The sequence below is a fragment of the Monocercomonoides exilis genome (genome assembly GCF_001643675.1).
Source record: "Monocercomonoides exilis strain PA203 chromosome Unknown scaffold11-1913109, whole genome shotgun sequence".
Lineage (NCBI taxonomy): Eukaryota > Preaxostyla > Oxymonadida > Polymastigidae > Monocercomonoides > Monocercomonoides exilis.
In genome coordinates, this window is record NW_027150556.1 from 1,400,177 (window position 1) to 1,417,279 (window position 17,103).

Below are 17,103 nucleotides of genomic sequence, written 5' to 3' on the forward strand. Positions count from 1 at the left end.
TTGGAGAGGAATGGCGATGGCCTCTGGTGATAAAAATGCTTTTATTTGCGCTTGGGAAGGGAGTGTCGTTGCGATGGATGGGTGCAGCATGATTGTGGAAAGCGAGGCTTCGCCATTGGACTTGAAGGGAAGTTGTGCAACATTGGCGAATGTCTCTCTCAAAACTTCAAAAGCCCAATTCCCTCTAATTCCTCCTCTTTTTGCACCAAAGCCAATTGAAACGTATTTGCCACGATTTGGAAGGATTTCGATTTGCTCTTCTCATTTTTCTTCAATGACATTATCCTCCTCACCATTTTTGTCCGCTCCTTTCGTTGAGAGCGTTTCTGTTTCGAGGCTGATCTTTTCCAACATTTCTATTTCCCCTTCGCTTCGAAGCTTTCCTTCAACGCCATATTGGGAAAGCACCACTTCGATAAATAACTGCTTGTTTTCTTCAGTTTGCGATGCGTATGATGGAGGAATTGTCCGATCAATCAATTCACCTCTTTCATCAATTATTGTATCTAACGCCTCGTTTGTTGGGTGTTGCCGGACAAAAAATGTTAATATTACTGGAACTACAGAGGTTCCATTAAAGCCTGGAAGACAGAACATAACGGATAATGGAACAAATACATTCACTTGGTGTGAATGGAACGGATCAAAAACAACTGGATCAGGGCGTGATTACACTGATTGCACTTCAAATGGTGGAGCAATTTTCATGAACAATCTGGAGAGTGGAGAACTTTCAGTAAGTCATTGTTCATTCAATGATTGTTATGCTAATTTTTCAGGAGGCGGAATCATGTGCCATTCAATCAAATCAATTGAGATTGAGAACAATACATTCAACTCATGCACTACAAAAAATAATGCTGGAGGAGGAATTTATGTTTATGTAATTTCATCATGCGTTAGAATTAGTGGATGTGAGTTCCATGAATGCAAGTCATACAGCCATGGAGGAGGACTTTTTCTCGATTCTTTTAATGTTTTTGATCAAGGATGCATTAGGGAAGAAAATGGAGGAGGGGAAAGTGCGTGTGTGTTTGACTGTAGTTTCACTTCATGCTCAATAACAGATAGATATGGTGGAGGTATGCTTTGTAGACGTGTTTCTGCTAAGGAATTCAAAATCAGGAGCGTTCAGTTTATCTTTTGTTCTGCAGGCTCTCACGGTGGAGGATTCTGCTTAGCTCCTTGGAGAGATGTAGTGCCTCATGATAAACTGTATTGTTTCTTCCTTTTCTTTCACGACTGTAGATGCTCGAAAATTCCATCGTTTGGAGATGACATATACTTTGAAGATTATTACAGCCTCTTTTTAAAATCGGGAAATCCGTTTAAAGAATGCTATACAACTAATACAGCCAATAGAAGAATATGCTTCGCATTTAATAATTCAAATGATATTTGGTCATATCAGCATACAGAAAAGAGTGAATGGCTGAAAAATGGGATTCTTTATAGGCTTGTGACAGCAGATGGAGGCAGTACAAACGAGTTGTGCGGAATAAATGAATCAAACGCATGCAAAAGCATTGGCGTTGCAGTTTCTCAGAACGCGACACAGACAAGCTTGTTTGTTTCACTGATGGAAGGGAACCATGGAAATGAACAAGAAACGATCAGCGTGGGAAATAAAATGAATGTTGAAGGAAAAGGAAAAGAAACAAGCGTGATTGGGACGAATTCGCTTTCTTTGTCTTCAACAGCATTGTTCAGCGTGACAAGCGGGCGACTGAAGGTGTTGCATGTGGGGATTGATCACAATGCGACAAGAAGTTCATCGCCGAGTGTGTTTGTGATGTCTGGAGATAGCGGAGAACTTTCTTTGGAAGATGTGGTGATTTTTTCATCAACGGCAGAAGGAGGGAGTGCAATATCAGCATCAGTATTTGTGGTGGCTCTAAGGCAACTGAAAATGAGTGATGTTGAGATAAAAAATATGGTTGTGACCCAACCTCTATTTTCTGAGCTGTTCATGGAAGGATCAGCATCAGGAGAAAGTGTTCTTTCAAGTGTAACAGTTCGGAATGTGAATCGGACAGGAGGAAATGGAGTGGTGATGACTAAGAGTGTGCAGGAAGGAGAGACATTTGTGGTGCAGAATATATCAATTGAAAATTGTTTGTGCGAGGAAGGGAGCGGGGGAGGAATTTGTATTTGTTTAGCAGGTGACGGGGAAGTTGTGGTGAATGGAGCATGTGCGATTGATGGATGTGAGGCAGTAAATGTTGAAGGAAAAGGAGGAAGAGGAGGAGGATTATTTGTTGAGATGGAAAGTGAGGGATGCGGATTGAGAATTGGATCAGAAGTGCAGTTTTCTGAAAACAAATCAAATGAAGCAGAATTTGGGAAGGATGTGTTTATTTCATGCAGTTCAGGGATATTGCTAGAGTCAAAAGTGAATGCAACTTCATTTGAATTTTTTGACTCAACAAGCACTCCTTCAGATGTGTTGAGGTTGAGTGGAAGCGAGGATGGGAAAGAAGACGAAGTGATTCCTCTATTTGTGTATTTGTGCTCAATTGGATCGAAATTGATTGTTGATGGAAGTGAAGAAGGTTCATTGAATCACGGTTATTGTGGGTTTGAGAAGTTTGGATGTCTGACGATTGACTATTGCGCGAACAATCGTGTTGACAGCAGCATTCACGAAATAGAAGTTGTCTCATCTTCTTCAATAAAAGGAGAAATGCAAGTGACTTCGTTTGAGGTGAGTATTTCAGGAAAAGCAACATCGGTGAAAGAAGAGGGGATGAGAGTGAATGTGAGTGATGAAGGATCAATGAATCAAAACTGGATGATAGAGTGCATTAAATCACTTGAAATGAGTAATTTGTTATTTGTGTTGAATGAAAATATGAATGGAAGGAGAAGTTCATTTATTCACTCCTCATCATCGACAATCACAATCACCAGCTGTTCTGTCTCATTTACAGACAATTTATTAATTGATGGAATGATTAGATTTAATGTGATTAATATTGAGGGAGGAACTCTGATTGTTGATGGATTTGTGATTGAAGGACCAGTGACAATGAATGGGAAATCACCAATAACGATGACAAATGGAGTGAAATTGGAGATATTGAACAGCAGAGTTAGTGAAGTGGAAGTGACATGTGGGAATGGAGGAGGATGCTTGAATGTTGAGATTAAAGAAGGAGGAAGTACAAAAATTGAAGGATGCAATTTGTCATCAGTGTGTTCAGGTGGAAATGGGATAAAAGGAGGAGGAATTATGATATCAGTGGGGAATGGAGGGAGTCTGGAAATGAAAAATGTGAACTTGTCTGAATGTGAAGTGCCAAGAGAGGATGTTGAGGAAGGAGGAAAAGGAATGGGAGGAGGGATGTTTGTGAAGCTGCCAGATCAAATGGGATCCTTTGTGATAGAAGGAATGACATTTGAGGGGTGCAATGCCTGGAAAGGGAAGAATGCATTTGTTTCAGAATGGGACCTGAGTGAGATTGTGAATAAGGAGCACTTGAAATGGGAGATGAGTTCAGAGGAGTTGGGATCGTTGGATGAGTTGTGTGGATGGGAGAGGAAGACAACAGGAGAGGAGGGATATGTGATTCCACTTGTTGTGTATTTGTGGGATAATTGGAGTGGGGATGGATTTGTTTCAGTTGAGAAAGGAGGAGACTTCAGTGGGTGTGGGTATTCAGAAGCACCATGTTCTTCAATTGATCATCTTGTTTCATTGAGATACGCAACACTTGAAACAGAAGAATCAAAGATCATTGTGTCAGGTTCAGGATTGCTTCGAAGTTCAATATCATTTTCTTCTTCATCATCATCATCATCAAACACACCAGTTGTGAAGGTTGAAGGAGAAGAGAAAGGAAGAATTTTGAGAGTGAGTGAAATGGATGCGGAAGGAGATGAAGAGTCAATGATAGCATCAGATATTCATCTTTCGTTTGAAAACTTATCATTCAATTTGCCGAGTGAATTGGGGAAGCATTCGTCACTCATTCGTTCAGAGTCATCACGATCCTCCTCAGCAACACTATCAATAATGAGCTGTTCGTTTGCTTGTGAAGATAAAGAACAAAAGACGAAATATTGTATTTTGAAGGCATGCAGAGGATGTATTGTGATTGATGATTGTGCTCTGAAAGAATTCAATCTTGCAAAAGGGTTTTTGGAGTTTACACAAGAAGTGGAAGTGATTGATGTGGTGAATGTCACAATAACGAACACAACTATTTCTGGAAGAAGTTTGATTTCTCTGGAAGAGAAAACACAATCAAACAGGCTGAGTGAAAGAGGAATAAGAAACACAAAGACAATGATAAGGATGAATAACTCAACATTCACAAACATCACAAGTGAGGAGAATAGAGTGTGTGTTGTGTGTGTGGACTCGTTCTCTATTGGTGTTGAATGTGTTATGGAAGGGTGTGTGCTTACGAAGTGCTCGAGCATGAGGAGTGAGGAAGGTGGAGGAGTGAAGATGTGTCTAAAGAGTGGAGAATCAGACCTGAAAGTGAGTGGATGCTCGTTTGTGATGTGTGAGTGTTCAACAGGATTTGGAAGAGGTGGAGGGATGATGATTGACGCACTTGACCCGAATGTTGAAGCAAATCCCCCAACTGTACCACCACTTCGACTGAAGATGGAGAACATCCGATTTGTGATGAATGATGCATTTGTGGGGAAGGATGTGTTCATCAACTGCTTTTCAATTGCAGAGCAGGTGAATGAAACACTGTTTGTGCTGGACTTCAATCAAGATGCTTTGAAGTCGAACAACTCAATATGTGGGAGGGATGATGTCGATAATGTTGATGTTGATCTTATTCCACTGATAACATTTTATTACTCTTCCCAGGTGTTTTTGAGTGTGAATGGAAATGACAACAGACAGTGTGGAGCGCAGAGTAATCCGTGTCAGAGCATCAGCTGCAGCGTGAAGCACATCGAAAAGAATCTTATGAATGTGTTGTGGATCGATGGAGAATGCGTGATAGGAGGTGAATGCGAAATTGGAGATGTGAGAATGAATTCAATGACGAAAGCTTCGGCAACAATTAATTTCAACGAAAAAATTGAAGAAACTGGGAATGAAAGGAGTGTGGCTGTGTTTGTGAATGAGTGTATTATTGAGAAATGCAGATTTGTGTTTGGGGAGATGTTTGAAGGGAATCAGGAGAGCATTCTGAAAGAGAAGAATGGGAGATTGGAGATTTCAGAGTGCATTTTTAGCTCGTTAGCAATGGATCTTGTGATGAAGAACACGATTGTGAGCGTGGAGAGTGGAGAGCTGAAGATGAGCGAAACCTCATTCAGTGGGATTCGCTCAACAGTGTCTCTTCTGTCGTTTTGCAGTGAAGGAAGAGTTGAGATGTTTGAAATAAGCATTTCAAACATTGAATGTGAAGGAGATATGATTTGTGTTGGAGGAAAGGCAGAGGTGGAGATGAAAGAAATTACAGCCAATAATATTTCATTGATGAAAGGAGGAAGTACAATGAAGATAGAAGGAGCAGAAGAAGATGTGAGTGTTCTGAATTGCTCGTTTGAAAAATGCACAAATTCGAAGGATAAAGGAAGCATGGTCCAGATAAGAGAAGGCAGAGCAGTGAGGATTGAGGCATGTGTATTTGATGGAGAAGGGAATGGCGAAGGGAGAGTAAAAACAAATGGGAAAATGAACAGGAAAGAGATCTGTGGATGGAATGGATCATTGATTGATGCTGAAAACAGCTATGTGGAGATGAGGGAAACAACAATCAAAAACAGCAAAGCAGGCGGGTTGTGGATGAGTGGAGGGAATGTGAAGATTGAGAAAGGAGAGTTTGAGAACAATAATCCATCGGTTGAGGGATATCCATCAGTTCGAAGGAATGTGATCTGCACAGGGAATGGGGAATTTGATGTTGTGAGTGTGAAAGGAGGAGATGGATTGAAGGATAACACATCACTTTGGATATTGGATGAGGGATGTCAATTGGGAGGGATAGCAGCTGAAAGAGCATCTCCCTTCTTTATTCCTGTTCTTGAAGATGTGAAGAATACAACCCAGCCATCAGGTGAATTGGAGTTGATCATTCATGGAAAGCTGCTTCTGCCATGTGATTTGTCTGTGAAAATAAGCATGAAAAATGGAGATGAAGAGGAAATCGTGAGAAAGGGAATTGATGAAGAAGGCTATGTGTCAGAGAATGAGATCCATTCAATTATTTCATGTTCAGAATTGGAGAAAGTGAGAGATGAGACAGAAGTGAGCGTGTGCATTCTGTTTGGAAAAGTTGATTCTCCTTCATCAACTGAGTCTTTCATTCTGAAAAATGGAAGCGAAACACATTCAAGTGGAGATGAAAAACTTGTTGAAGGAGGGAAAGTGGGGAAATCGTATTGGTTGTTGATTGTTTGCATTGTGATTGTTGTTGTACTGCTTGTAGTCATTATTATTCTGGCAGTTCGATGGAGAAGGGCAAAGAATGAAGCTCAAGATTTGAGAGAGATAGTGAACGATTCAGTGAGAAAGGATCCAAAGTTAATCGAGATGGTAACGATGGAGATGTCACCTGAGGAGCAGTGGAGGAGAGCAGAAAGAGAGGCAGAGAAGAAAAATGAAGAGAGGATAAAGAAGAGGGTGTATGAGACGAATATGGAACATTCAGAGTCTTCAGAGCATTTGCTGGCTGAGAGTGGATCAACTGAATATATATTGGGGAGAGATTCAGACAAGATTCCTCAATGGGTGCTGGAGAAAGTGGATGAAGAGGAGGAGACGAGAAAGAGAACACCATCTCCATCGGTCACATCCACTTCAACAACTGACTCAGATTCAACTTTTGTTCGAGGGGAGGATCTGTGCCCAACCACCTCGTCCATGTCCAATCTGGTGGATGCCATGGCCTGTTCATCTCCTCATGAGAAGCTGATTGTGGATCTGAGGGATTCTCTGTTCATGCTGCTTCATGGAAGGAATGCGAAGAAGGAGATGGCAATTGGAAGTTTGCAGGAGAGGGAGGTGACAGCTGCCCAGGTCTTGTTCTGGGTGGCGAACGGTGCACTCCACTCATTTGATGAAGAAAAAGAATTGCCTTCGCTGGCTAATCTGAGCCCACACATTGTGTTGTTCTCCGAGCATATGGTGATCTGCATTGTGATGCATTCAGACTTATTGTCTGATGATGATTCAGATTCCTCATCTATTTCTTCATCAACAGTTATAACATCAGCAAGTGATGATGGTGATGATGAAAGCGACTCTCTGCCCTCATCAGCATTTGAGGAAGAAGATAGTTTCAAAAAAGAGTGTTTGAGATGGAAGGCACCTGAGCTGCAGATGAACAAGAAGATGGAAGCAACAAAGGAATCGGTGGCATTCTCGATTGGGATGATGCTGTGGGAGTGTTTGTCTCTCAAAATACCATTTGGAGAGTATGATGCGGAGATAGCTGGACAGAAGATATCCAATGGAGAAAGGCCAAGCTTGGAAAGTGTAAGCGAATCGAGGCTTCACAATCTGGTGTTGAGTTGCTTGTCGCAGAAAGTGGAAAGCAGGCCAACGCTTCTGGATGTGAAGAAGGAACTGTTTGGGATGTATGGAAAAGGCGGATGGGTGATGACGATGACAGATGCAATGGATGTTGTGCCAGTCAGAATCAATAATGGAAGTGGAAGAATGGAAGGAAGTGAGGTTTCAAAAGAAATTTTGCTTGTTGAGGAGAAAAAAGAATGAATGATTTGAGAAACGTGGGGATGTGTTGTGTGAAATATTATTCGATAAGCAAAGACGTAAACAAAGAATAAAAATGAGAACAAACACGAAAAACAAAGAGTGAAAAAGTGATAATATTAAACAAGTGCAAGAGAACAATCAAGAAACATACGTGAATAGAAACACTGTAAAAACAAGCAGAAATTACTTTTGAAAGGCGATCGGAGAAGAAAATAGAAGAGAAACGTGGTTTTTGAATCACAAATTGTGTGTGAAGGGAAAAACTTTTTTTTTTTGAAAAAGTGGAAATGAAAGATTTTTTTCATTCAAATGTATTTTTCTGTTCGTTTTTTTTGAATGTGTTTAATAGTTAAGTTTTCGTTTCAATTTTTGAACTCTTTTTTCGTGAAAGATTATCTTTAAAGAATCTTTTATTTGATTGCAACTTACGTTTCAAATGAATGTTCCTTGTGTTTTTGTTTTTTATAGCACCTTAAAGCATCCATATATATGTATATATTTACCACTCTTTTGTCAAATGTTTTTCAAATGTTTCTTTCTGCTCTTTTTGTCATATTTTAACTCCTTTACAAATCAAATTGTTTAATGTTCATGCACAAATCAATTTTTCCGTTAATTTTCTCAGCAACATATTTATTTATTTTGTTTTTATTAAATCTTCTTCTTTATTAAAATTAGAGGATTTTTTGAATTCTTGTTCTTCAAATGTTAATTTTGTTTGACGTTTTTTATAGTCAGCAGAAATCACTTCATTTTTTTCAATTATAATCAGACAAACACAGTTTGCAATTCAAAAAATATGTTTTGTTTGAGAAAAATGAAAATTGATTAATAAATGAATTCTTGCGTTCTGAAAAATATTTTTTTTTTCAGTTTATTGTTCAATGAACAAGTTGTTTCAACAAACTGCAGAATGTGGAGAAAAATCTTTGGTTAGATGGTTCATAGCGACTGGTGCAAAAATAGTCTTTAAGAAGAATATTTGACCTTAAAAAACTAACTTTTACGAACGTTAAAAACTCTCAAAAAGAGAAATATTCGACAAAAAACTGAAATTTTTCAGTATTAAAAAGGCAGAAGTTAATAAAAGCTTATGATCAAACCCCTAAGATAAATAAGAGAGAATGTATCTTTAAGGTTTTTCGTTTAGAAAAAGATGGTTTATCCCTTGTCAATGTGTTTCTAATGGTTTTGTTTAACGAAAACTTTTCGTTTATTCAACTGATTCGGGTTTTTTTATTTAAAGTGGGGAAACTTTCAAAATAAAAATTTATATTGGATTTTAAAGATAGGTTTTCTCAGTTCAAAATCACTGTTATACGAAAACCACTTTAGAAAAATCATAATTGCATTCATTGGTGATAGTATAAATAAATAACAACATGAAAAATAACTTTATTTACCGGTCGTTATCTGCCCACTTACCAAATCTTTGGATTTTGAATTTGAAATTGTTCCTTTTCATTTTTTTTGCTTTGAATTTTCAACTTTTCATTGAAAACAACAATCAAAGAATCAACAGACCATTTGTGTGGGAAGCTGCGTTTTTCTTTTATTATTCAGTTTTTTGGGTCTCTTTTTGATAAAGAATAGTGATTGCGAATTTAAAAGTTGAAAAGATCACTATTGAAAAGAACTGTTGAGTTTCGGAGAGTGCGTTAAGTGATGAAATTTTTATAAATGATATTATTTTCTTGACAGAAGTTTATTGGGACGAATGAGAATAACCTTCACATTCTTTGATGAGAAAGATATTTGAATATCATGTTGAATATGTGTTATTCTTTTTGAAAAGTCGCAAATTAATAAATTTCAAAAGAAATAATATTTTCGTATTTTGACAAAATTCCTGGTTCCATTCACGAAACTTCACAAAAATGGAAATAAATATATTGATAATGTTATTATATACTTTTTAGTTAAAGTTTTCTTATACGGAAACAGAGATTTGATCATAATATGATATTTTTTTCAGATAAAAAATTTTCAAAAGATTATTTTCTCAAAAAATATTCCACACATGTGATTGTATTTGAAATCGTCACTTTTTTCATGTGGATAATTATTTATTTGATTTATGAAAAAAAAAATACTTCTATTCGCGGAATGTGGATTTCATTTTGATTGAATAACAGTTCAATGTTTGATGAAAAAGCGAGAGAGAGTTGTTTTATTGTTAAAGTTATCACTTTTCTGCGTTCATTTTCTAATATTCAAAAATTCAAAAATTCAAAAATTCAAAAATTCAAAAATTCAAAAATTCAAAAATTCAAAAAAATAAATAAATAAATAAATAAATAAAAAGAAAGAAAGAAATAATAAAAGATAAAACGGAAATGAGTGAAAAATTATAAAAATTACAAATATCGTTAAAATTTCAACAACAAATATTATTTTTAGCTTTCTTTGATTTTTGTGGATTTTTTGAAGTTTTGAAATTGTTTCACCTTTCAACTTTGAATGAAAGATTTTCGATTCATAATAATTATTGATGTAATTGGTGAATAGAACTCACATAAAACTTGAACGTTATCATTAAAATAAAACCTCATTGCTTTATAAAAACAAATAAAATCCGTCATGTGATAAAAGAGATAAAAGAAAAAAATAAAAATGAAAAATTCTGTTTTTTTAGTTCCACAACAGTGTGTCATTAAATGAATTTTAAATGTGATTTTTTATTTAAGATTTTTTCATATGGTTTGTTTTTGAAAAAGTAACACAAAAGACATTGAGAGCAGAAAAAACTTTTTGAGTAGTCAGGGAGTTAACCCGGGCCGGGGAGGAAATCCGGGCCAGTGATCAGAATAAAAATTCAGAATATTAATGTATGATTTATCCAAAAAAAAGACTTCCTTGTTTATTCAAAATAAAAAATGGATAAAACATATGGGTGATTTTTTTTGATATCATAAAAAATTCCGACGTTTGATCATAAAAAATTTTCATTAAGGGTGGGGTTGAAAAGAAAAAAGAAAGTGATGATCTCACAAATATATTGCTCTAATTATTATTATTATTATTTATTTATTGATTTTAATTTGTTTCCAATTGTTTTAATTACAAATTTTGAAAAAAACGAAAAAAATTATTCTATAAATATCAAAACTGAAGCAAACAGAACGAAACACACGTTCAAACGTTAATAAAACACGATAAATATTATTCCAATGCGTTATTAATCTATTTCTTATTTAAATATTTGCAAAATAATGTCATTGCAAAGAAATTATAAAATTTATTTTGTTGATCATAAAATTTTTGTTGTTTACAAAAAATTTTCAAAACAAACATTGACAAATTTGATAGAAAAAAAGGCATTAATCGAATAAACAACAATTTGTTGTTTATACATGTTAAAAACAAACAATTCTTTTTTTAAAAGTCATTTTGAATAATTGATCAACGTTGTCAAAAGAAATAAAAGAAAAAATCTATGAAATTCATGCTCCACTTTTAACACTGAAAAAGATTTCACCTTGCAACCGTTCTCACATCATTTTCCTCATCTTTAAACCTTCCGCACCCCACTCATTCTCATTTCACTTCTTTTTTTTATCATTTTATATCTAGACATTCACCACTTCAGCTTCTTTCCTTTTGTCGCACTGATTCTTTTCCATGCAGGTTCTGCAAACACTCCTATCGTCTGCGATGGCTGATGAAGAAGAAGGGCGTGTGCCCATTGATCCAACTGCATCTCCGCTGTCTCCTTGAATGGGCTATTTCTCCACATTGCAGCTGCATCCACTTTCACCGTACTTGTATCTCATCTATTTGCTTTCTCTTTCTTCGCTGATTCTTCACAAGTGGCCGTCTTCCCGTCTGCTCTGACCAGCTCAACAGCTTCGAGGCTGAGTGCCTCAGAACCCAGAACAGCCTTCACTTTTGACTCATCAAACATCTGCAACATCGTGAGTTCAGGTGACAGAAAGGTTCTTGTGTGAACAACTCGTGGAAGCGAAGATACTGTTGAGGGCTGACAGCAATGATGCGCCTTCATAACGATTATTCACGGCTTATTTCATCGGCACACATCTTCACACAGTACATATGCTCCCATTCAATAAGCATAGGCATTGACCATTTATCGATTGGAAAAAGCGTGAAAGCGCCCCTTCCATCCCTCTCTTTATCTCCACCTCCACTTTGCATTGAATGATTCCTTCGTGGCTAAGGATTTATTTCTCAGATGCCCAACATCATCAACCAAATCGACGAGTCCTTCTTTTCCATCAACGTCATCCAGCCCTCTCTCTCCAAAAACACCTTTTCTGCGGCTCCGACTCCTGCTCTCCCTCCCTCGACACCGATCCAGATGTCTATATCCTCCCATTTCATCACCTTCTACCGCGCCCACCAGATATTCGTTTGCCGAGACATACACCATCTATAATGTCCGATTCGAATCAGTCACTGGAAGCCTTGTTCTTGTTCACTTCACCACATATATTCCGTTTTTGTTAAGTTTCTCAGCGCTTCTCTCATATAAAAGCCGGATCTCCTTCCGTTCCTCTTGATCGTCCATACGCTATTCTGTCTTTAACCTTGATGAATAATACTTTGATGTATCTCTCTAACTTCTTTTCATTCGCTGGCCTGTTCTTTTACCTCAATTCTGAACTGCTATGTGCTTGCAAGGGAGCACTTCACTTTTCAAAACCTGCTCTTCGTGATCGCACATCATACTGATTTTTTCTCTTCCACATCATCCTTTCCTCTTTCAACGCTCCCTCGTCCGAGCTTGTGTTAGATGATTGCTCCGACAGCTCGGTAGAACATCTTATCGCTATAGATGTCGTAATTGCTGTTAAAGAAATATTCCTTCATACTTTTATCCAAATCGATCAGAAAGCTCCTTTGTTTTGATGCGCTTTATCTTTACTATCATTTTTCTCGGCTAGCTCTGTAGAAGCATGTTTGTTGGCCACTTTCAACTCACCAACGACGTCCTCTCCATTCTGAATTACCCCTCCACGCTCCGCAATCTTATCTGCTCCAACTCCTGTGTTCTAAACATCGCCTCACTCAATGGAGGACGCTGTATGCCACCTGATACATCCTTGTTACTCCTCAAAAGCGGATATGCTCTCTTCTGCGTTGCTTCTCAACACCCTCCCCCACTCTTTGTTGCTGTTCTCCAAGGCACTCATGAAAAAGAAGCATCATACAAAATGATTCAGATATTCAACAAACTCTTCTTGCTTCGTTGTCGCTTCCTGTTCTGGTCCGTTATCGTCTTTTGTTCCAACTTCTCCCCCTTTCCATTTAACTTTTGCATTTTTTCAAATCTCTTAATTATTTTCAATCCGATTTCCATTCATCATTTTTTGCCAATGCATGCTCTTCTTTCTCTTAATCTTCATTCTCTTCATCATCTCGTCAATCTTCTTCTCATTTTCAACTGTTTTTTTTTTTCTTCAGAAATACCCTTCTTCTTTCTTTCTGTAATCATCCCATATTAAGATGAGACAAAAAAAAAAGAAGAAATCCAATCAAATGAAGAAAGAGATGATGATGAAAAAGTGGTGTTATATGATATTTTTGCACACAAAGAAGATGAAATAGAAGAAGAGGAAGAGGAAGAGGAAGAAGAAGAAGAGGAAGAAAGAACGAAATCAGTTTGGCGTTCAGAATGAAGTGATGAAGAGATTGCTTGGCTTGTTGGAGAAGAAGAAGAAGATGATGATGAAGATGAAGAAGAAGAAGAAGGTGAAGAAGAAGAAGAAGAAGAAGAAGAAGAAGATGATGATGATGATGATGATGATGATGAAGATGAAGAAGAAGAAGAAGGGGAAGAAGAAGAAGAAGAAGAAGAAGAAGAAGAGGAGGAGGAGGAGGAGGAAGAAGAAGAAGAAGAGGAAGAAGAATACGAAGAAGACGACGAAGAAGAAAATTGGTGGCAGTCAAAGGAGGGTTTGTAATGAAAGTGATCGAAGTTGCATTTGAACACGTTTCAGTTGCAGCTTCTTTCTCCACATCCGTAGAAGAGGTTGCAAAAGAGCGAGATATTTGGACATAGCAACATTCAGTTGCATCACAATCAACTGGCCGTGATGACGATTAGAAGGAAGATGATATAAAAGAAGATGCAAATTCTTGGTGCTCAGTTCTTTCAGCAGCCGCTCCTTCAAATTGTTCAGATTGATATGAATTAGTCCATTCATTCAGCGCTTTTTTGAACGATTTTGGTGCTTGCATGCTTGTGGCATCCTTCTCAGTATCTTCTTCTTCACTCTCTCTTTCACTCTTTCTTCATCTAAGTCTCCTTTTCTAACTTTTTCAAGTTCTTTGTTACTTCCGTTTTTTAATTTCTTTTTTTCCCCACTTTCATCTGCCTTGATTGCAATTCACCACTATCTCTCTCATCTCCTCGATCTCCTTTATCTTCTAAATCATCCTTTTCCCTCTTCATTTACTTCTCTTTCTGTTTCTTTCGAACTGTTCACTCAACAAAATGAATCAGAATTCCCGTGATTGTTAATAAATAAGGTTCATCTTTCCCTTTTGCCTCTGGTTCAACAGAACTCCCAATCTGATAACCAGCACTTCTTCTGTGCGGATGAATACAAACAGAATAAGTACAAAGCAAACCTAGTGGAAACGCAGAAAAATAAAGAAAAGAAAAGAAGAATGGGAAAGCTGCTGCTTATTCCGTGCCTGTGAATGCTTCCAGAGTTGCAGCGGCGAACAGCAGAAGATAAAAAAATGAATTTCTGGAGGCTGAGCAAAGCCGCCTTTCCTGCTGAGCACTATCTGAAAGTTGCTGAATTCTTCTGATTGAGTCGCCGAATTAAGTTTATTGTTATCGCTCAAGTTGCCAAGCTGACTCATCCCATTCGTTTCTCCATCGCATTTAACTTTTGAAATAAAATTATCAAAAGAAGAAGCTATTCCTTTTTCATCCTTCATCTTCTCCTTTTTCTCATCTTCTTCTTTGCTTTCATCTGATAACATTTCTTTAGAATCATCTTCCATCAATTGTTGATGTATTCTCCTTATCGAAGAAACAGCTCTTCCAAAAATGTTTATGCTGTGATAGAATCGTTTGGAATGACTGCTGAATGAAGAGAGAAGATGCGCCCAGTCATTTTTGGTGACATATGTGTGCGGAGAACAAGTTGTGGAGATTATTTGGCTGGATGAAGAAGAAGAAGAAGGAGGAGGAGGAGGAAGAAGAAGAGGAGGAGGAGGAAAAGAAGGAAGAGGAAGAAGAAGGAAAAGACAAAATTTTTGTCAGGATCGTCGAAACTTGCGAGTGATGATGATGCTGACGTACATCTTTGTTGTCAACATTATGAATAAAAGGCGCTCTCTGCTCTTTCTTCGTTCTCATCCCTGGTGCTCCCTTTGGAGTTCGATAAGTCAGTCCTTTTTCTGTTTTTCCTTCATTTTCCTCCTCTCTATCTCCTTCTTCTCCGTCTCTTCCTCTTCCTCTCCATACGGGCCATATCCAATCTGCGAAGCACATTCCACAAAGTTGCCTATTGTAAATTCACTTGGCTGCGTTATCAGTAAATGTTGCACTTGATTCGTTCTGAAGATGCAGGTTGAGCCAAAATCCATTCGAACATCTCGTTCTGCTGGCGCCGCACATGTTAAGGACAATCTGAATCATCTGAAAAGTCGTTTGCTTCGTCGTTTTCTTCGTATTTTTCATCTTCGCTCGCTTCGTAGAAGGAGTCTGAAAAAGCAAATCGATGGTGAGAATAAATTTGTGGAGAAGAAGAGGAAGATAATGATGGTGTATTCCGATGATTTCTTGTATCTATGTCCTGCGCTCGTGACGAATTCTGTTTGTGTTCCTTTTGCTTTGCCTTCTTTTCGGTATTTTGTTCTCATTCATCATTAAGCCTATTTTCCACAGTGTCTTTGATCACCTACTCTCTGAAGAAGTTCGATTCGCTCCAGTCTAATTCTTCTTTTTGCAGCTTGCTTAATTCGTCCTTTTCATCTTTCAATCTCTTCTGTTTTGCATTTTCTTCGTATCTTCGCTTTTTGTGTTCTGAATCACTCATTACTCCTTCTTCCTCTTTATATTTATCTCATCTTCCTCTATCTTCCTCCTCTTCCTCTCCATTTCCATCTCCCTCTTTTCTTCTCTTTCTCTTTCTCGCTCTTCTCATCTGTTTCCCTGCCATTTCTCTTCACTGCTGCTTGTTCTGAAAGATGCCGTGCTTTCCCACTGCCACGATGCCTTCAAGGATGCCAACAACCACTCCGCTCATGAAACATTCGGAGGAAAAACGAGAAGTCGAATCGAAGCTCATCTCAGGCTCCGTCTTCATCACGCTCATCGCTTCTGACCGAGAGTCGGTGGTGGATTTGGAAGAAGAAGATGATGATGAGGATAAGGATGAGGAAGATAACGAAGAAGGAGAAGGCACGTGATGTGGTTTTGCCTCGTTTTTTGAAAAAGGAGAAGTGCATTTTTGATGTTATTGAAGATCGAGAATTTTGAAGATGAATGCATATTATTATCAACTAAGAAAATCAACAAAATTCTCTTCTTCAGGATTTTGTCTTCTTCAGCCGAAAAGAAACCTCAGAATCCTTTTCACTTTCAGCTCAATCATCCCCCCTCTCCAACAAAAAAGTGAAATATTGAGCGATCTCTTTTTCATTCCATTTCTTTCGATTTTTCACTTCCCCTTTTTTCACAAAAAATCATCTTTCCTCAAAAATAATTCTTTGCCAAAGCCCAATGCTGGGAATCTTCGAAATATCTTGAATTTCATCTGTCTGTCTTTATTTTTTCCCCCAAACTTTTCTTTTTATTCTTCAAAATCATCTTATCCTTCGCTCTTTCAGCATTCTTAAAACAAAATAATAATCACTTCAAAAAAACAACAACAACAAACCTTCCAAACTTTTTTATTGGCAATATCTATATTTTATTCAGTTGGTATCTGTTTTCCTCCAATTAAATTTTTTTATTCCTTCCTTTTTCAAGTGTTTCATCATCTGATTTGCCAACCATCCTTTCCAGAAGTCATTTTAGCTTCAAATGCATTGATTTCCCTTCCTTCTGAAAAATGTGAAATTTATGCATTCTGCTCAATTCCACCCTCATCATTGAAAAATATCCTGTTTTTCCGTCTGAAAATATAACTCCAATTCCCTTCCCAATCCCTTCACCCTGTGCACTTTTCGTATGAATTCGCTCTCCCAACTCGATGGTCAGCCTGCACAATGAGATATCCCGCTTTCATTCATTTTCATTCTTTTTGACCTGCTGCCCCTAAAACAACACAAAAAACATCAACAGGCTAATATTCATATATGGAAAAATAAATAAATATCGAACTTCCTTCTCTGCCTTTTTATTAGCAATTATTCTTTTCCTCATCAATCATACAAATATTTTCACTTAAAACAAAGAAAGAACACGTGTTGATTTCCTAGAAGAA

The 17,103-nt window shown here is 37.5% G+C and overlaps 1 protein-coding gene across 1 annotated transcript; it reads left to right on the forward strand.

Moving 5' to 3' along the window:
• Positions 1 to 1,073: 1,073 nt before the first annotated feature.
• MONOS_13047 (uncharacterized protein) lies at positions 1,074 to 7,693 on the forward strand (the record flags this gene model as incomplete). Its single annotated transcript, XM_067865724.1, has 2 exons — positions 1,074 to 1,082; positions 1,412 to 7,693. 2 exons carry the CDS (start codon positions 1,074 to 1,076, stop codon positions 7,691 to 7,693), a joined length of 6,291 nt encoding a protein of 2,096 aa, XP_067731697.1.
• Between the last annotated feature and the right edge of the window lie 9,410 nt (positions 7,694 to 17,103).